General features: G+C 44.5%; 1 protein-coding gene across 1 annotated transcript in view; it reads left to right on the top strand.

The window, feature by feature from the left end:
* LOC126175867 (centrosomal protein of 131 kDa) overlaps positions 1-22,525 on the top strand; it is a 104,581-nt gene that overhangs the window by 13,117 nt on the left and 68,939 nt on the right. The window contains exon 3 of the mRNA XM_049922931.1: positions 7,945-8,035. Within this exon, the coding sequence (XP_049778888.1) occupies positions 7,945-8,035 (91 nt within the window). The remainder of the gene's footprint in view (positions 1-7,944; positions 8,036-22,525) is intronic.

Raw genomic sequence — 22,525 nt, 5'->3', positions numbered from 1 at the left:
AAAAGTTGGAGAAATTTGTACATATACAGAACCATGCTGACAATCCTTCTTCTCATGTACCATCCAGACATGGAACAGAACAAAGTGATTTGGTATGTTGTGTGCGTTTTCCCACTCAGTGAACAGTGTCTTGTGAAATACATGTATACACTTAGAACATAGCAAAAGTCTGGTCAGAAGACGGTGAGCAATGATAGATCTCTCAAGAGCATTCACCAATCAATCAATTCACAGTCATTCTCTGCAGGATTCAGCACAGGAGCTGAGCTGGCCACTAAATGTGCCCAATCGTTTGATGTTTAAGATATAATTTATTTTCGCTTGAGCATCTTCTGCAGTGAAACAGTCAGCTGTTTTACCAGCATAAGGACATACATAATCATCATGAACATCATGTCTGCAGATTTGCAGTGACAGTTCCCAATGGGAAAATACATGGAAGTATGTGCAGAAGATATGGAAATCTGTGTATACACAAGCTCCATAAACAACGCTACATAGGCCAAAGACATCTCCAAGGGGTGTAAAGGTTTTTAGTCTCTTGTTGTGTCAGAATAAATCTATTTTTACTTTCCAGTATTGTAAGGACTCATCTGTCACTCTTTCAGTGGCTGCAGCACAGGAACAGACTAAAGCTAAGATGTGGTCATGGTTCTGTTCCATATGTCATTCATCCATTCATTCATTCATTTGCTATGCTCTGTGTATGAGGTGTGATCAAAAGGCAATGGGAATTCTCGTTTTTCTTAAAGACTATTTATTTATTCATCAATATCAACTTTTATAATTGAAGAAAACAGTGAGAAGAACCTTCACATGTGATCAAACTTGTTGAACTGTTTTTGGTCTTGATTCTTCAGGCAGTTTCTATTGGGATAACTTGGCCTTGGTTTCAACACCATACCTGTGCACCAATGTTTCATAACATCTTATAACTTTCTTTAGAAGTTCTGCATTGTTGTCATCTCAGTTCAGAAATTTCTGAACAATGTCTACATGATGTTTTTGGTTGAAATTCAACATTTTCAGAACAAACTTTGGTGCTATGTGTCTTATGCCCAGGCATTCAAAAAATTGCTTGACATGAGCCAAAGGATATGCCAACATCATCAACAACCTCTCTGATGGTGATTCAGCAATTTTCCAGAATCATTTCTTCCACACTGTCATCAATAATTGACCTGCTAGGGCGTCTTGGGCGATCATCATCTTCAATGTCTTCTCAGACCTCTTTGAAATGTTTATACCAAACTATTGTCTCACTCATAGTAGATTGGCCTGGCCTGTTGGCCGTGCAGTCTAACGCATGGCTTTCTGGGCGGGAAGGAGCGCTGGTCCCCAGCACGAATCTGCCCAGCGGATTTGTGTCGAAGACTGGTGAACCGGCCAGTCTGTTGATGGTTTTTAGGCGGTTTTCCATCTGCCTTGGCAAATGTGGGCTGGTTCCCCTTATACCACATCAGCTACACTATGTCGGCGATTGCTGCGCAAACAAGTTCTCCACGTATGTGTACACCACCATTATTCTACCATGCAAACATAGGGGTTACACTCGTCTGGTGTGAGATGTTTCCTGGGGGGTCCACCGGGGGCCAAACTACACAACAACCCTGAGTTCGGTGTGGGGCAGTGGAGGGGGGAAGTCGACTGCGGTAGTCGTAGTGGGGTTGCGAACCACTACGGCTGCGGCGGGGATGGTGCCTCTCCATCGTTTCTAGGTCCCCATTTAACATAATATAACATAGTAGATTTTATGAAACCCACAGTCAACATTTGGAATGCAATGTTGCACTTTATTCCATTTTTTCAAGAAAAACTTAATGCAAATTTTTTGAGCCATCTTTTTCAAAAGTAAAAATTTGTTGAGCAGTTGAAAACACATATAACCTTTTTGACTGTCAACAATAAACTAAATATTCAAAACAGCTGAAAATGCAAACATGTCAGGAATACATGTTCCAAAAAGATGATTGAAAAAACAAAAATGGAAATTGAGAACTGAATTTGTAAATCTCACAAAATTAAAAAATTCCTCTTACTTTTTGACCATTGCTCATGTATCATCAAGAAGGAGAACCTACATGGATGTAGTATGAGTCATTGTGTATATTAACAAAAGAGAAACGGCTCTTAGTAACTAAGTCTCTGCTCTGTATTAACAGGACATGATCGCTGTACTGGTTAATATTATTTGTGCTTACATCAGCAAAATGTATCATAATAAATTTGGAGGAAAACTGCCACTCTGAAAAAAAAACCTTATTGCTTCCTCATTTTATGTAATATGTGTGTAGTGATCTACACCTTTAACAACAAAAGCATGTTATTTGAGTGTTGTGGTAACCCCCTTTCTTTAAAATGAAAATGAAATGAGACTTGAATCTATTTAATGGTATCTTTAACTTTGCCTCCAATCCTGAGCACTAAAATTCAAATGATTTAAGTTACTATAGTTTGCCTCAGGTGACACACTGCTGAAGACCTAAAACAGAAATCTCTTGAGAAGCTTAATTTACCAGTATAAAAATGATAACTGGGATCCTATAATTCACATCTGACTGCATTCTATAATGTTCCTCTAACCAAATGTGCTGCTAACTGAAGAATACTAAATCACAAAATAAAGAGTAAATAATTGTCTCAGCATCTTGCAATAATTTAAAAACTGCACACTGCAATAATTGCTGAAAACAAAATGAAAATATTTCCTTTTAAGTTCCCTGTGTACAATAAACCACTGATCACTGAATTAAAAACATGTACATTTCCAATATTATTACAAGCACAGTACTGTGTTGTCATAATTTTCTGTCAGTTTTTTTTTAACTATGAGTGTTAACTGCAATAGTTCTCATGGCACAAATTTATCAGTCATTCCAGAACAAATACAAAGCAATGACTGACTATACAAGGCTGAATTTATAGTCTGGTTTTTGGTAATCATCTGCAGGTTGTAGTTTCCATGCCTCTGTTGCTTCACATCAGACTTGCAGATACTGCATTCTCCAAAACTCAGTACTGGGTGGTGGCTCAGAAATTTGTTTCTGATTACATGAAACTTTTTTTTTTCAAAATTACTAGTAAAAGCATTTTCCCCAGTTGCCACCCTTTTAAAACCATTCAGCAACAGTTTGAAATTAATATTGTCCTAGCCTGGTATTTGAAATTAATATTTTAGTGGGAAATAAAAAGATTTATGTGTCTGGACTGTTGCAGTGTATATTTCCAAATGCTGGTAATAAGTTTGCATCATCCTTGACTGAGACTCAGAAAAGTGGCAGAATAAGTAAAGCACTGGAGCAGTGGTGTGTTAATCCCTTTTTGGCCATCCAGATTTATGTTTACTGTATTTACCTAAATCAGTTGTCAGATCCCAGGATAATTCCCTTGTAAAGCTCATGGCTGACTTCCTTCCACATCTTCGCCTATCATAAGCTTGTGCTCCACCTCTGATGACCTCATTGTGAATCAGATGCTATACCCAAATGTTCTTACATTCCCTTGTCCTTGACTGAAATTTCTGCATGCTGGCCTAGTGTTTAGAAAGTATTGTCACAGCCTGCAAACAACAGAAATGTGAACATTTCTTATCTTACCAGCTCTGCCAGAATTTTGTTTGCCTCTAACCTGCCTATGATCCTCGATTTCAACTCATCTGCACAATATAATTGTAGTAACACTGTTCACGTTACGTCGCACTTCACTTAGCGTAGACCGGGACTGTGTCCTAGGCATGCCTGATGTTGACTGACTGCGCACGGCCTGTCCTGCCGGAGTTGTTGTTGTTGTTCTTGTTGTTACACCGGCAGAGGTCGCGTCCGAATTCTCGCGTGCCTTCTGGTGGACGGGACTCTACTGGTGGCAACTACCGTCCATGACGTGCCGTGCCAATGTGCGCCTCCCGCGATCTTTCTGGTGGCTACTACACTCCTCCTCCTTCGGGGGGTGAAGCCACTGTGATCCACTGCGTCGGAAGGTGGAGCGTCGGGCAGGAGCGATGACCTCCACATCCATTGGATGGCCGGAGTCGAGGGGATCTGCCAACCCTCGAGCTGGAACCTTCGAATACGGCTGGAAGTGACCCACACGAAGAGGCCCCCGTCGTCCCACAACCGGAGCCCGGGACAGCACGGGCGACAAGCTGTCGAAGTCTGGATCCTGTTCCACCGCAGGAGGGGCAAGACCCAGTGGCGAGGATGAAGGGGAAGGGACGACCACAGGGGAACTAGCCCCCTGCGAAACCGGGCCGGCTAGGGGGGCCGGCTCTCGCTGGGGCATCTCGAATGACGGCGATGCCGGTGCTGGAGCCACTGGAGGCTGCCAAGGCTGAGAACCATCGCAGTGTGGCAGAGTCACAGCGGGGAGAGGAGGTAACGTCCCGTGTGAAACCAAAACAGGTGCCGGCATTGGGGAAGCCGGTGTCCGAGAGGTCGGAGGGTGGGTGCCCGAACGTGGACGGAGCTGCTTTTGGTGACGACGTACCACCCGGTCCCCCGCCTGCAAGGTATAGAGCCGGCAGCCATGGCGGTGCAGGACCACCGCCGGTATCCAATGTGGATTGTGACCAAACCCACGGGCCCAGACTGACATACCCAGTGGAAAGCCAGGTACTCCGTTTTGTGAAGACTGGCGAGGACCAGGCTGGAGGAGGTGCAGCAGAGTCCTAGGTTGACGCCCATGGAGGAGCTCTGCGGGGCTGCGGTCTCCCATTGGTGTGGTCCGGTATGCCGTCAAGAAAAACGTCAATGCTTCCTCTGCAGGAAATTCGTGCACATACTTTTTCATCTGCGTCTTAAAGGTGCGCACCATGCGCTCAGCTTCCCCATTCGATTGTGGATGGAAGGGGGGAGAGCAAACGTGCCGAATACAGACCTGAATTTGAGAAAGAGGGTGCGAAGGTTGTGCAAGTGGTCCGTCGTGCTGCGGCCCGTGACAATGATGTCATCCAGGTAATTAATACAATGAGGGATTGTCGACGTGACATGCTCAAGATAACGCTGGAATATCGCCGGGGCACTGGATATCCCAAAAGCCAACCGCTGGTATTGGTAAAGGCCAAACGGGGTGTTGACGACTGCCAGCCGTTTGGAGTCCTCATCAAGTGGTATCTGATGATAAGCCTCTGACAGATCGATTTTCGAAAAATAGTGGCCTCCCGCCACGGCGGAGAACAATTCATCAGCACGAGGCAAAGGATAGGTGTCCACCACCAATTGGGAATTAATGGTGGCCTTAAAATCGCCACAAAGACGTAATTTTCCCGAGGGCTTCTTGACAATGACGAGGGGCGAAGCCCACTCACTGGAAGAAATGGGAAGAACGACCCCTAGGGCTGTCAGCCGGTCGAGCTCTTCCTTTACCTGAGGGCGGAGAGCCAAGGGGATCTGCCTCGCGCGTAGAAAACGCGGGCGAGCAGACGCCTTCAACGTTAAGTGAGCTTCAAAATCTGAAACACACCCCAGGCCCTCCTCAAAAATATCTGGAAAGTCTGAGATCAAAGATTCCAATGAGTGATAGGGAACGTCTTCGGAGACCAACTGTATGGTGTCAGCGATAGAAAAACCGAAAGCTTGAAAGGCATCCAGGCCAAAAAGGTTAGCGGAGCTTGCATCACTGACAACAATAAAAGTAATAGGCCGAGTGACTGATTTGTAAGTCACGTCGGTAGTGAATTGACCCAGGAGGGGAATGAACTGTTTACCATAACCGCGTAGACGCCGGTAAACTGGCGCCAACGGGGGCGATCCAAGGTCGGAATACGTTTGTGCATTCAACAACAAAACTGCCGCGCCCGTATCTACCTGCAGTCGTAACCGGCGCGACCGAACCGACACCTCGATAAAGAGTTTGCGTGCCGATGCGTCGGGAGCCTGGCCCGATGAAACTTCCTGAATGTCAACGTCCATGTCCTCTGTACTTGCTTTCTTCGATTGCTTTGAGGCTGAGCGGCAAACTTTAGCAATGTGACCGTTTTTATGACATTTGCGACAAACGGCCCAACGCTGGGGGCACTTTGACCGATCGTGATGTATATAGCACGATGCACAGGACGGCAACAGGGGCCGGCGGCCGGAATTCTGTTTACGCGCCGCGCGGGAGCGGCCGTAACGGCCGGATTGTACCGCTCGCACGTCGTCCACCCCGGACTCAGTGGACGCGGCCGTGCCGCCCTGAACCTCCGCGACGTCGCACCACGCCTCCAGCTGTTGACCTGCTGCGTGAGAAACTTCATACGATTGAGCAATGGACAGGACTTCCTCGAGGGAAGGGTCTTCTAACTGCAGGGCCCGTTGCCGGACCTCCCGATCAGGGGCCGAACGAACAATGACGTCGCGGACCATAACATGGGCATACGACTCCCGCGACTGCTCCGTGACAAAATGACACTTGCGACTAAGACCGTGCAGGGTAGCGGCCCACGCCCGGTAAGACTGATGGGGCTGTTTCTTGCATTGATAGAACTCGACCCTAGCCGCCACAACATGCGTGCGGCGGCGATAATATGAAGACAGCAATGAACACAATGCGTCAAACGACAAGGACGAGGGTTCCTCCAACGGCGCTAGCTGCCGCAAAACTTGATACAGCAAGGGAGATATCCAAGACAAGAAGAGAGCACGACATACCTCCGCATCGGCAACATGAAACGCCTGGAAATGCTGCCGAAGGCGATGTTCATATGCGTCCCAATCCTCCGCCGTCTCGTCATACGGGGGAAAGGGAGGAGGGAACTGCGCCGGAGCAGACGGCGCGGAGAGCAACGCCGGAAGCACTTGTTTCATGGTGGCCATGAGCTCCGTCTGCTGCGCAGCCAAAACCCGCACCAAATCCTCCATGCCGTGGAGAAACTGCGAAACCGGAACAACGACGCAACACGCGAAAGAAAGACCCTACTCGTCGCCAATTGTGTAGTAACACTGTTCACGTTACATCGCACTTCACTTAGCGTAGACCGGGACTGTGTCCTAGGCATGCCCGATGTTGACTGACTGCGCACGGCCTGTCCTGCTGGAGTTGTTGTTGTTGTTCTTGTTGTTACGCTGGCAGAGGTCGCGTCCGAATTCTCGCGTGCCCTCTGGTGGACGGGACTCTACTGGCGGCAACTACCGTCCGTGACGCGCCGTGCCAATGTGCGCCTCCCGCGATCTTTCTGGTGGCTACTACAATAATCACAAGGTCATTGACCAATTTGGCTATCTCTACTGGCAACATCCATTTTACTCTTTTTGTAATCTGCTATGTTAAGATGATGCAAGCAAATTCAAGTAAATTGCAATGCTGCTGATTTGTATGTGATGGTTTTGTGCAGTTACGCAATGGGAATACTACATTCAGTTTTCCTTTCAGTTGCTTTATGCTTTCCTGAGTTACTGATATTTTGTAATTTTCTCCCCTAGTTTATGGATATCTGTGTTTAACCACACAACTGCCATATCTATTGGAAATGTATAATATCAATGGAAATTCCTGGATGGAGAAAAACGTAAAATAAGGGAAAGGCAATCACTCATCTATAGCAGACCATTGCATGGCGCCCAGAGTTGTGTGACAGGAAAAAGCAGTCATCATCTACACTAGCTTTTGCTCTTTTTCCAGCAAAAGTACTCACATTAATACACACAACCACTCAGACACCAAAACACGCACTCCCATGGCCATGGCATTAAGTCTCCTGTGACAACAGGAGGGTGCATTTGGTTAACTGTGTGGGTGTGTGTGAATGTATGTATTTTTCCTAGAAAAAGAGCAAGAGCTTGAAAACTAGTGTGAATGCTGTTTCCTGTTGTGTATTTCTGTGCTCCACTCATTGGTCTGCTGTAGGTGAATGGTTACCTTTCCCTTATTTTATGTACAGCTAATGAAAAGTTTATCTTACTATTATTTGTGAGTTTTAACATAATAAATGTTTGAAACACTGAAATTTCAAAGATTTAACTGTTTTAGAAATCAGTTTGAAGATCTCAGATGGTACTGCAAAAGGAAAAGTGGAAAATAATGTGAATGGACAGGAATGTCAACCACAAGGAAAACTAAAGTAAGCTGCAGTGTTTGTTGTTATTTATAAAAAAATCTAGTTTTGCATGTACTGTACTGATTGAAGTGGTCTGTAGAAGTCTTATTGAAACGCAAATGAAAACATGAAGAAATTTACACTTTCTGTGAGCTTTTAGACAAAATATTCAGATATCAAAAGTTAATCAGAACAAACAGTAAGGAAAATGTATAGAAAGATGGTTGAGTCATGGAGACATGTAGATTATGGCAGCCATATCAGGTAAAGAAAGCAATTTAACACAAATAGTGAACTATGGTGTAGTAGATTCAGATGCCAGAGACATTTGTGGCATTCTGTGGCATGGTAGTTACTTAGATGACAAGGGAACACATTCACAATCAGGCAAGAAATTAGATAAGACTGACATACAATGTACAATATAACTATAGTGACATACATGACACAGAAAATAGCAAGAGTGTACTATGTGTTACAAAAAGGGAAGGAGGAGGGGGATTCTGATTTAGGGTACAGGGATGAGGAAAGTAAGGGAAAAGGGGGAGGAGTAGGGTAAGGAAAAGAAGTGCAAGTGAGGAACCAGTGTCTTTTCAGGTTGGCTGTAAGAGAAAGACATGCATATGTCAAACAATGGAAAATCCAGGATGGAATGTAACAATATTACAAGAAGGAAAGTTGCTACTCACCATATAGTGGAGATGCTGAGTCACAGGTAGGCACAACAAAAACACTTTTAACAGTTAAAGCTTTCGGCCATTGGCAAAACACACACACTCACACACACACACACACACACACACACACACACACACAAACGCTATTCACACACATGACTGCAGTCACAGGCATCTGAAACCACACTGTGAGCAGCAGCACCAGTGCATGATGGGAGTGGCAACTGTGAGGAGGGGGGTGGGGTGGAGTGGGAGGGATAGTATTGTGGGGTTGGTGGACAGTGAAGTGCTGCTGGTTATACAGTGGGCAGGGGAGAGGTGGGCAGGGGGAAGTAGCAGAAAAGGAGAGAAATAAAAAGATTTGGTGTGATGGTGGAATGACGACTGTGTAGTGCTGGAGTGGGAACAGGGAAGGGGCTGGATGGGTGAGGACAGTGACTAACGAAGGTTGAGGCCAGGAAGGTTATGGGAACGTAGCATGTGTTGCAGGGAACATTCCCAGCTGCGCAATTCAGAAAAGCTGGTGTTGGTGGGAAGTATCCATATGGCACAGGCTGTGAAGCAGTGATTGAAATGAAGGATGTCATGTTTGGTAGCGTGGTCAGCAACAGGGTGGTCCACTTGTTTCTTGGCTACAGTTATTCAGTGGCTATTCATGTGGAGAAACGACTTGTTGGTTGTCATGTGTACATAGAATGCAGCACAGTGGTTGCAGCTTAGCTTGTAGACCACATGACTGGTTTCACAGGTAGCCCTGCCTTTGATGGGATAGGTGATGTTAGTGACTGGACTGGAGTAGTTATTAGTGGGGGGATGTATGGGACAGGTCTTGCATCTAGGTCTATTATAGGGCTATGTGCCATGAGGTAACGGATTGGGAGCAGCGGTTTTATAAGGATGGTGGAATACCACTGTGGTAGGGGTGGAAAAGATAGTGGGCAGAACATTTCTGGCCTCAGCTTTCGTTAGTCACTGTCCTCACCAGTTAAATATTGGAGGGAAATGTTGGGGATAAAAAACATAGAGCGAGACAAAGAGATGAACACAGTAAACAGTTTCAGAAAGAAGTAGGTTGCAATAGTTTTTCAGAGATGATGAGGCTTGCACAGGAGAAAGCAGTGTGGAGAGCTGCATGTAACCAGTCTTCAGATTCAAGACCACAATGACAACAAGGGGAAAAAACTAGGAGTGTGAAGATCAATGCTGAAAACTGTTGTGAACTCATTCTTTGATAAAGCTGCACCTGATGGTTTTTTAAAGGTAGTGACAAATAATGTTCTCTTTTGCAATCTTCATCAATAGCATAACATGGCAACAGATTGAATAACTGACAGTTTCATTACTACCAGCATTACAAGCAGGATTGCATTTCTTTTCTTATATTTAAGTACCATCTATCTAATAGCCCTAAATCATGTGTTCAGTACCTAACTGGCTCCCTGTATATGTAGTTGAGGATAGTTACACACATTTGTACATACTATAGCATTTTGCATTTCATGTCCATAGGATGAGAGGTTTTACACTTTGCTTTTTTTGTGTCAAGATATTTCTTGATGGTGGTACAGGAGGAGATTTAAATAGAGGGATGTATGAAATGTTTTCATATTTGAGTGGTCACACAGATTTGAAATTTATAGGAATATCAAAGCATAAGCAAGATTACTGTGAAAAATAAGCAGACAAGACAAAATTACTGTAAGTGCAGTTAGTGTAGTAACACTGTTCACGTTACGTCGCACTTCACTTAGCGTAGACCGGGACTGTGTCCTAGGCATGCCCGATGTTGACTGACTGCGCACGGCCTGTCCTGCCGGAGTTGTTGTTGTTGTTCTTGTTGTTACGCCGGCAGAGGTCGCGTCCGAATTCTCGCGTGCCCTCTGGTGGACGGGACTCTACTGGCGGCAACTACCGTCCGTGACGCGCCGTGCCCCTGTGCGCCTCCCGCGATCTTTCTGGTGGCTACTACACTCCTCCTCCTTCGGGGGATGAAGCCACTGTGATCCACTGCGTCGGAAGGTGGAGCGTCGGGCAGGAGCGATGACCTCCACATCCATTGGATGGCCGGAGTCGAGGGGATCTGCCAACCCTCGAGCTGGAACCTTCGAATACGGCTGGAAGTGACCCACACGAAGAGGCCCCCGTCGTCCCACAACCGGAGCCCGGGACAGCACGGGCGACAAGCTGTCAAAGTCTGGATCCTGTTGCACCTCAGGAGGGGCAAGACCCAGTGGCGGGGACGAAGGGGAAGGGACGACCACAGGGGAACTAGCCCCCTGCGAAACCGGGCCGGCTAGGGGGGCCGGCTCTCGCTGGGGCATCTCGAATGACGGCGATGCCGGTGCTGGAGCCACTGGAGGCTGCCAAGGCTGAGAACCATCGCAGTGTGGCAGAGTCACAGCGGGGAGAGGAGGTAACGTCCCCTGTGAAACCAATACAGGTGCCGGCAATGGGGAAGCCGGTGTCCGAGAGGTTGGAGGGTGGGTGCCCGAACGTGGACGGAGCTGATTTTGGTGACGACGTACCACCCGGTGTCCCGCCTGCAAGGTATAGAGCCGGCGGCCATGGCGGTGCAGGACCACCGCCGGTATCCAATGTGGATTGTGACCAAACCCACGGGCCCAGACTGACATACCCAGTGGAAAGCCAGGTACTCCGTTTTGTGAAGACTGGCGAGGACCAGGCTGGAGGAGGTGCAGCAGAGTCCTAGGTTGACGCCCATGGAGGAGCTCTGCGGGGCTGCGGTCTCCCATTGGTGTGGTCTGGTATGCAGTCAAGAAAAACGTCAATGCTTCCTCTGCAGGAAATTCGTGCACATACTTTTTCATCTGCGTCTTAAAGGTGCGCACCATGCACTCAGCTTCCCCATTCGATTGTGGATGGAAGGGGGGAGAGCAAACGTGCCGAATACCGAAGCGCCTACAAAAATCCTGGAAGGTCTGCGAAAGAAACTGCGGTCCATTGTCCGAGACCAGGGTGATTGGCAGACCTTCCACAGAAAAGATTTTTGCTAGTGCCTGGATTGCAACTTCTGAAGTGGTTGAGGAGCAGCGAACCACATATGGGAATCGGGAATAAGCATCAATTACAATACCAAGTGCTCAATTTCTCTGTCAATACCGGGCCAGTACACATGTCTGCGAGCCAAGGTTTTAGTACGGGAAACACCCCAGTGCCCCACATGTAATAACTTGAGGACCTCCCTTCGTAAACTTGCAGGAACAACCACGCGAGGAGCTGTATCATCGGTAGCCAGAAGGAGAACTCCTTCCAAGACCGAGAGACGGTCTCGTAGAAGAAAATAATTACGAAGAGGGTCCGAGGCCCGGCCCGGAGGGCAGGACGACCACCCCTGCTGAATGAGGCGAACTACTTGCCGGAGAACCGGGTCAGCCGCCGTTTCCCTGGCGACTCGAGAACTAGTGATCGGGAAGCCATCAACTGCTTGGCGGGACGCCACATCCAAATGAAAACACATAATCTCCTATCGATCAAATGTAGGGTCCGGGCCCACCGGAAGACGGGAAAGAGCGTCGGCGTTGGCATGCTGGCCTGTAGGGCGAAAACGAATGTCATAATGGTACTTAGAGAGGAACAAGGCCCAGCGCTGTAGTCTGTGGGCTGCCCTATCTGGAATCTGAGAGGCGGGGCCAAATAACAATATTAATGGCTTATGGTCAGTGATTAACTGAAACTTCGTGCCATACAAGAAAGGGTGAAACTTGGTAACAGCGTAGACAATGGCCAAAGCCTCTTTTTCCACCTGGGAGTAATGGGCCTGCGCGGGACTAAGCGTTTTCGACGCAAACGCCAGTGGTTGCTCGGAACCATCTGCGTTGCGATGGGCCAGGACCGCCCCCACCCCATACTGCGAAGCATCCGTAGCCAGGACCAACGGCTTATGGGGATCAAAAGTAGCCAAACAAGGGGCTGATGTGAGGAGGCCCTTCAACGAGGTGAACGCTCGCTCGCATGCAGGCGACCAATCAAAAGGAACACCCTTGTGCAGAAGGCAGTACAGGGGGTGGGCTATAGTGGAAGCCCTGGGAATGAACCGGTGGTAATAGGCTATCTTGCCTAAAAAAGCTTGTAACTCCTTCAGCGAAGTGGGCCAAGGAAGGTTGACGATACCTTGGACCAAACTTCCTAGTGGCTGGATGCCGTGCCGAGATATGGTGTAGCCCACATACTCAATGGACGGTTGGAAGAAGGTTGACTTATGCCGGTTGAAATGCAAGCCCACAGACCTGAATTTGAGAAAGAGGGTGCGAAGTTTGTGCAAGTGGTCCGACGTGCTGCGGCCCGTGACAATGATGTCATCCAGGTAATTAATACAATGAGGGATTGTCGACGTGACATGCTCAAGATAACGCTGGAATATCGCCGGGGCACTGGATATCCCAAAAGCCAACCGCTGGTATTGGTAAAGGCCAAACGGGGTGTTGACGACTGCCAGCCGTTTGGAGTCCTCATCAAGTGGTATCTGATGATAAGCCTCTGACAGATCGATTTTCGAAAAATAGTGGCCTCCCGCCACGGCGGAGAACAATTCATCAGCACGAGGCAAAGGATAGGTGTCCACCACCAATTGGGAATTAATGGTGGCCTTAAAATCGCCACAAAGACGTAATTTTCCCGAGGGCTTCTTGACAATAACGAGGGGCGAAGCCCACTCACTGGAAGAAATGGGAAGAACGACCCCTAGGGCTGTCAGCCGGTCGAGCTCTTCCTTTACCTGAGGGCGGAGAGCCAAGGGGATCTGCCTCGCGCGTAGAAAACGCGGGCGAGCAGACGCCTTCAACGTTAAGTGAGCTTCAAAATCTGAAACACGCCCCAGGCCCTCCTCAAAAATATCTGGAAAGTCTGAGATCAAAGATTCCAATGAGTGATAGGGAACGTCTTCGGAGACCAACTGTATGGTGTCAGCGATAGAAAAACCGAAAGCTTGAAAGGCATCCAGGCCAAAAAGGTTAGCGGAGCTTGCATCACTGACAACAATAAAAGTAATAGGCCGAGTGACTGATTTGTAAGTCACGTCGGTAGTGAATTGACCCAGGAGGGGAATGAACTGTTTACCATAACCGCGTAGACGCCGGTAAACTGGCGCCAACGGGGGCGATCCAAGGTCGGAATACGTTTGTGCATTCAACAACGAAACTGCCGCGCCCGTATCTACCTGCAGTTGTAACCGGCGCGACCGAACCGACACCTCGATAAAGAGTTTGCGTGCCGATGCGTCGGGAGCCTGGCCCGATGAAACTTCCTGAATGTCAACGTCCATGTCCTCTGTACTTGCTTCCTTCGATTCCTTTGAGGCTGAGCGGCAACCTTTAGCAATGTGACCGTTTTTATGACATTTGCGACAAACGGCCCAACGCTGGGGGCACTTTGACCGATCGTGATGTATATAGCACGACGCACAGGACGGCAACAGGGGCCGGCGGCCGGAATTCTGTTTACGCGCCGCGCGGGAGCGGCCGTAACGGCCGGATTGTACCGCTCGCACATCGTCCACCCCGGACTCAGTGGACGCGGCCGTGCCGCCCTGAACCTCTGCGACGTCGCACCATGCCTCCAGCTGTTGACCTGCTGTGTGAGAGACTTCATACGATTGAGCAATGGACAGGACTTCCTCGAGGGAAGGGTCTTCTAACTGCAGGGCCCGTTGCTGGACCTCCCAATCAGGGGCCGAACGAACAATGACGTCGCGGACCATAACATGGGCATACGACTCCCGCGACTGCTCCGTGACAAAATGACACTTGCGACTAAGACCGTGCAGGGTAGCGGCCCACGCCCGGTAAGACTGATGGGGCTGTTTCTTGCATTGATAGAACTCGACCCTAGCCGCCACAACATGCGTGTGGCGGCGATAATATGAAGACAGCAATGAACACAATGCGTCAAACGGCAAGGACGAGGGTTCCTCCAACGGCGCTAGCTGCCGCAAAACTTGATACAGCAAGGGAGATATCCAAGACAAGAAGAGAGCACGACATACCTCCGCATCGGCAACATGAAACGCCTGGAAATGCTGCCGAAGGCGATGTTCATATGCGTCCCAATCCTCTGCCGTCTCGTCATACGGGGGAAAGGGAGGAGGGAACTGCGCCGGAGCAGACGGCGTGGAGAGCAACGCCGGAAGCACTTGTTTCATGGTGGCCATGAGCTCCGTCTGCTGCGCAACCAAAACCCGCACCAAATCCTCCATGCCGTGGAGAAACTGCGAAACCGGAACGACGACGCAACACGCGAAAGAACGACCCTACTCGTCGCCAATTGTGTAGTAACACTGTTCACGTTACGTCGCACTTCACTTAGCGTAGACCGGGACTGTGTCCTAGGCATGCCCGATGTTGACTGACTGCGCACGGCCTGTCCTGCCGGAGTTGTTGTTGTTGTTCTTGTTGTTAAGCCGGCAGAGGTCACGTCCGAATTTTCGCGTGCCCTCTGGTGGACGGGACTCTACTGGCGGCAACTACCGTCCGTGACGCGCCGTGCCCCTGTGCGCCTCCCGCGATCTTTCTGGTGGCTACTACAGTTAGCATTGTCATGAAACCTGCTTGTAAGTTGTGAATGAAAGCTAATATATCTTTGATACAAGATATGATTATAATCAGTCTGGATTATACCTAGTTATATGTGTAATATTTGTCTGTTATTTGAACATGGAACTGCTTAGTTTAGGTGAATATGAGATGGGAGGAAAATTATTGGGTCTTTAATCTAGGCTGTGAAAACATGGTAGTTGTAGTTCATATATTGAAAACTGTACTGATGAATTTATAATTAGGGCTGATATTAGGTGAAAAAATATTGGATTGAAAGATATGGCTACTGATTAACTATGGACATTTTATATTGTTGGCATTTTAGTGTGTACCGAACCACAAATGTAAATGGTAGCAGAGAACTGTTCAATACCAGCAGTATAACATGAAACAATATATTTACTGGGAGAAAATCAGGCTGAACTGTTTGAAGAACAGTGATAATTCAAACTGTTTTGCAAATTTTACTGATGAGTCAGTTGTACTCCACTGCCTTCCTATTTTTGGTGTATTTGAAATTAAAAGTGGCTTATCCTACTATTCCAAGCATACCATCTTTCTACACTTTTCCTTGTATTCCTTATTCTCATTAAGAAAAATGAATTTCCATTTCTGAGTGCATGAACACAGTTTTAACTTTCTGATTTATAGTGTTACTGTGATTACAAATGCTGTGTTTATTGAATATTCAGTTGAAAGTACATTTGATGTATTCTCTGGAAAAATTCAACATGTGATAGAATAGAACATAAAATGAGATACACAACTTCTCCAGTCCACATCAGGATATTCATGTTGCACAGTTGCACAACATAGATAGTAAATGCCACTGCGATCAATGCATCCACAGTATTTAGAGTACATGTAAGCTTACATTACTAGTGTTTGTAAAGAAAAATTATACATACAAAATAATAAGGTTCATTTTGGTTGTTGAGTTGTAGTTTAGCAGTCATCTTTATTAATTTCTTTAATACATTTTGTTATCAAACAGTGGAAAATCCAGGATGGAATGTAACAGTACCAGAGAAGGAAAGTTGCTCCTCACCATATAGCGGAGATCTGAGTCGCAATATCTTTTTATTGTGCCTATCGTGACTCAGTATATTTTGTTATCATTGTTAAATGCTTTTGGAACATGTAATAGCATTACTTTTCCTTGTTCAAAACACTGTTTATTTCTTTCTTCACTTAACATAAAGGAGAACAAAATGTTGAATCATTGTAGTTTGTACATTGATTGTAGCAAGTTACATGAAGGTAAGATTAGAATTTGATACCTGACTGTAGTATCACTTAATTGTCCAGCACTAACATCTAAAAAAAGAAAAGTTTTTGAATATTAATGCAACATATTTTGCACTGCTTGTACAGTTATAGAACCTTTATGCCTTTGTAAATACAAGACATTAATTGAAAATGTAATGTACAGATTACATATATTTTTACAAAGAAAATTGATGGGTTTCAGTCCTTTGACTGTAGGTGTACTGATCATTTTCATTTTGTGAATAATGCAACACCTTGTATCCTCAGTTGCCAGAATTGTATTATCATCACTATAGCTTTCATTAATATGGACCTAAGGGACAGAGCGGCAGGGAGAGTTCTGTAATGGTAACCAAATGGTAATCCAGTGCATATGCTGAAAATAGTGGTGCTTCCATAATATGTTCTCTCAACATCACTCTTGTACAGCCTACTATGAAGTACCAAACATTGGAGGTACTTCGTATAATAATAATATTTTGTTCAGCATTAAATGATTCAGTGCATATGTACAAAAACAGCAATGGTTTGTTGTCAAATACAACAAGACAGTCTTCTGAGTAAGTTATTGACTGACATTGGATAACCATACTGAATAGTTTGCTGCTAAATTCAGGCAACTGCATATATTAAAAATGTGAAAATTTAGGTATTTTTATACAATGTGAGTGTGTTACAGGTACTCCAAACAGGTGTTGGAAGATCAAAGAAAATATGAAGTTCATTCAGTAAACAACATTTTGTTGAACACTTTTTCATAGTAACATATTTATTCTTAAGAGTTAGAATTTAATGATAATATCAATGTTTCTTTTAGATGTACTACTTTTTGACATAGTCTCCATCACTTTCTATGGACTTACTCCAGCTTTGGTAAGACTTGTAATACCTGTTGGTAGACCCTCTTGTCCTGCGCTCATAGCCATGTTTTCACTGCATACATTATATTTTCATCATCATCAAATTGTGTCCCATTTAGAGAATCCTTAAGTGGCCCAAACAGATGGAAGCCCAAAGGTGTCAGATCTGAGCTGTAGGTTGTCTGAGGCAATGGTGTCTAACCCAATTTGGTGATGTGTCTCTGGATTCTGAGACTTGTGTTTGGGCATGAATTTTTGTATTGGAGCAGGATTTCTTTTTGATTCTTGGCAGATCAAACATGATCAAAACAGTTCTTGAGTTTATCCATAGCCTTCACAGATTCCTCTGAATTAAAGGTTGACCCTTTTGGCAACAGATCCATTAGCCATCACTATCCCAAAATACTGTCATCATGACTTTGTCAGTAGAGGGAGCTGCTGTGAATTTATTATTATTTTGATGATTGCTGAATGTACCACCTCAGTGATTGCATTTTGTCTCTGGTTCAAAGTGGGGCACCCAGGTTTTGTCAGTTGTAATGATCTGTCACAAAAAGGCCACACATCAGCTTCAAATTGCCCCAACAATTCAGATGAAACGGCTTTTCTTTGAATTTTTTAGCCTGTTGTGTGCATTTGTGCAACCCCTCTTCAGCAGTCATTTAAATAACCCAAAAGTGTCAGCCACTGCTCATGCTCTTTTAATGCTCACCAATATCTGTAGAACTAATTGTCAAGTTGTGTTGCACCTATCTGCACAAATAATAGTGTCAGTGCGATTCACCATGTCGGAAGCAGTGGCTGTGACTTGTTGAGCTAAGTTTCTGTCTTTCCTGACGCTAATCTCTTTACCCATCACCCAACACTACTTTTATCAACTGCATCTTTACCACACTCAACATGCAAATGTTCATGGATGTTCACCGTGCTTTCTTTGCCCACAACCAATTGCAGCACATTTCTTGCAATGAGTATCTTGCATGGATGCCGTTCTGATGGTTCACTATAGCCCTGCCATCTGTTGGAACAGTTTGAAACTTCCCACATGTGCAGAAGAAATGTCAAATTTGACGCATATAAATGGATGTCTCCTGTATATAGTAAGAGTAGTAAAAAGTTTGGGACACTATTTATTGAATTATTATTGTATAAAGAACAGTATTCCCTAAAATAATTTGAAGTTTACATCCCAGAATACATATTTATTTGCAATTATTTATTTTACAGAAAATGTTAAGAGTTTTTGAATCACAAGAATAGCTTTACAAATTAAAGATTACCAAACTATTAAATATTAGCATTTCAACACCACTCTCCAGCATAATATGACAAAAATGATGACAGCTGTTGGCAGTCATCGATGTCTTTTACATATTTTATTATGCCTCTTGACAATATCCGGAAATCTTCAAATGGATCCTTGTTGGCACCCGCAAAACATGTTGATACATGGTCTATTGTCTGTTGTTCCACATTGCAGTCACAAGATGGTGATAAAGATTTGCCCCATTTGTGGAACTTGTCTGTACATCTTCCATGGCCCATTTGAATGTGTTTCAGGATAGCCAGATTTTTCACTCCACAGGGAATATGTCATTCAGCTGTGGAAATCTGGGGTCTTCAATAGCCCGGTATTCCACCTGATATCAACACGTGGAATGTGATTCAAGATAGGTAACCAGTATGTCAGAGGTGGATCGTATTGACCTACTAACAATATACTCGATTTGTTAAGTTGTACAGTACATCTATCTTCTTCACATATAAACTATAGAGATAGACAGACACACACAGTACTCTGCTGTTGAGGGTACCAGTCTGAGTGCAGATACTTGAAGAGTGTCTGCTGATGATTCCCAACTAGTGGCACAGAGCATATAGAGAATGTCGTTTCTACATTTGAATTTAGTAGAGGTTCATGTCAAGTGCTTCTTAAAAGAAAGTGTTCCATATAACATGGTCCCAAGATATTTTGGATGCATATTTTGATGAAGTATGTCTCCCACAAGATAGACATCAAGGACTCCGTGCTCCAATTTATTGGACAGATGAAAATGTGCACCTTCTGTTTTATGTAAGTCTGCAGGCTTTTGTTGCCCTTGTCACTAAAGATAAAATCTTCTCGGTTTGTAGGCCACGTCATACTTCCTTCTAAAATAATCAGTATTTCAGCCCCTCTGCTGGGATCTTCTTCAGGATGTTTTGGTCCCCACTATTGCTAGAATACTGTCAGAGACCAGTGTCACATTCTCTTATAAACGGGAGTTGTCATGCGTTTGTGCTGGAGAAGTGGGAGTATGGGGTAAAATTCTTGTGGCTACTATTGGTGGGCCATGGTCGTGGGCTTAACATTCACGCACTGATGCAGAAGAACGGGTGTTATTGGTTAAACATATCATATAAAATGTTCCTACCGATTAATAGACTTATACACATTAGTGTAATTAAGATTCCGTAATCATTTCTTTCATAACTTTTTCACAAGTACATATTTCCATACACCTCTATGTCAGAAACTACTGTTTATGGTTAAAATTTATGTATTTTTATTAGTTTTAATTGGACTGTTACGTTTCAATTGGCTTATTGGTTGAACTTCCTCCTGCTACTATTGGTTGGTCATCATCATTGCCTAGATGTGAAACAGACAGATAAGGAGAGGGGGAATGTTTACCCAAAATATTATTGTCCGCTGAGGTGACTTGCAGCGAGTTGTTTATATCACCCACATACCATTGCCACATATTTACTTCCTTGATGAAGGGGAGTCACGATGCCGGAAGCCTATAGCCATCCTCTCTATTGAAATAACATACATTCTTGGAAATTTCAACTGCTTCTCAGACCTTTTTGTCTATAAATGTTAGTTTCCTTAGCCAGCACAGGCACATTATTAAAATTGAGGTCAGAGCCACATGATGTTCTGCTACTGTCGATTTTACATTTTGTTTTAGCCACATGTGCTATTCATGTTCCTTAATGCTTTCTTTAACATTTCTTCCTGTTTTGCCTACGTACACTTTGCTGCTGCCACATGTCACTTGATAGATGTCTGCATTGTGGAGGCAAACAGGTGCATCCATTTTTCATCAGAAAAAATATTTTATTTTGTTTTGACTAAAGAAAGATGTCTGGATACCATTTTTCTTTAGAATTTTGCTTATGTGATCAGTGGCCTCAGAAATGAATGGTAACCTCATTACTCTTCCTAGCACGATTAATATTGTGCCTAAAAGCCATGTTGATTGAACAACTGTTATAACCATTTGCCTTCATTGTCCTCTTTAAAAAACTCAACTGCAGTTCCACATTGTCATCATTGCTGATACAGAAGTGACGTGAGGACAAGTGTTGAATACTGCTTGCTTATGGGTTGGGTGGTGGTGTGAAGTGACATCAAAATACCTGTTTGTGTTGGTTGGCTGTGACCTAGAGTGTTTTCAGATCTCCTGTATATCAACACATCTAGGAAGGGTAGACTGACCTCACTCTCAGCCTCCAAGGTAAATTTGATTTTGGGGTGAATTCCATTCAAGAAATTGTGGAACACATGAAGTTCTTCACTGTGTGGGCATAAAATAAATGTATCATCCACATAGCGGAGCCTACAAGAAGGCTTCAAAGGATCACTACTTAATGTCTGTTGTTTCATAAAAATGTCAGCTGCAACTGGCAATAGGGATCAGTCCATAGCAAGGCCGCCAGCCTGTTCATAGAATTCACCATTGCATTTTTTTGTGACTTGATTGAATTATGTCTTCATTCAAGCTATTTTAAATACAATATAAATTTTCATCTGATACATCTTGTATGAGTTTTACCCCTTGGTGCTCTTGATGTAGACAGTAAATGTGACACAATCGTATTGGATGTTATAAGAGTGTTATTCCTTACTTTTATTTTGAATGCACCCAGCTTCTCTACTTGATGTTTGAAAATCGAGTGACTCAGTCTGTATTCATCTAGTACATCTGGCTGGATCACAGTTATGAAGCAGCTTATCTGCTTTTCCTGGTTCACCACTTTTTAGAGATCCATCATACTGTTTTAATTAGTTTTTTCCAGCCTGGAATATATTGCTTACAGTAGCCCCTAGGCATCAAATTCATTTGCTAAACTTATCGTAGCTCCAACAAGCCTCTCATAGTTATTTACTTTGGTGGAAATCCAACCAAGATATTTGTCCAGATTGTTAGCAAATGCATCCCATGTTGCTTCTCTGAAGTTCCATCTCTGTCATGGAAAGTATGATATGAGTGAGATACTTGTCCCAATTTCAATCAAGATTGGATGGTGTTGGCTGTGTGGGAGGTCTTGTAAAACCAATTGGGAACTTGAAAGAGGTAGTTTACTCTCATTAGTTGTTACAAGGCTTAGATCAGGATTATACTCTTGTCTGCATGCTGTGACAAACACCAAATATAAATTGTTGTCCTCTGCCCAGTTTACAATAGCTTCACTGGCTTCATCATTTTCATTGTATTTTCATTGAGTACGATGACTGTTAAAATCGCTGAGATGTATGGCAGGATGGTGTGATATCAGAATGACCTGTTGAGGCCAAGAGATAGCTGAAGGTCTGTATATATTAATTACTGTTATTTTTTCAATTCTTGGAGCAATTTTGTGGACGTAATTGAGAACAGATATAGAGCACAGTTGTGCATTATTGACTGACAGTCACACATAATTTATAGTTGTATCTAAATAATAGAGTATAGAGTCTTTAATCTGTCGAAGTTTCAGTTTTTCAACATTCAACAATAAAATAGTAAGGTTACTTACTGCACAGATGAAATAAATATTCTCCTCCACAGTATGAAGTTTATGGTGTTTACACTGAGGTGACGAAAGTCATGGGATACATCCTAATATCTTGTAAGACCTTCTTTTGCCCAGCATAGTGCAGCAACTCGACATGGCATGGACTCAACAAGTTGTTGGAAGTCTTCTGCAGAAATGTTGAGACATTCTGTCTGTGTAGCTATCCATGATTGCGAAAGTATTGCCAGTGCAGGATTTTGTGTACCAGTTGACCTCTTGATTATACCCTGTAAATCTTCTATGAGATTCATGTCGTGCGATATGAGTGGCTAAATCATTCACTCAAATTGTCCAGAATGTTTTTCAAACTAGTAATGAACAATTGTGGCCCAG

The sequence above is a fragment of the Schistocerca cancellata genome, chromosome 1 (assembly GCF_023864275.1).
Source record: "Schistocerca cancellata isolate TAMUIC-IGC-003103 chromosome 1, iqSchCanc2.1, whole genome shotgun sequence".
Lineage (NCBI taxonomy): Eukaryota > Metazoa > Arthropoda > Insecta > Orthoptera > Acrididae > Schistocerca > Schistocerca cancellata.
Note: the sequence above shows the minus strand (reverse complement) of the source record. Positions and strands in the feature narration are given on the sequence as shown.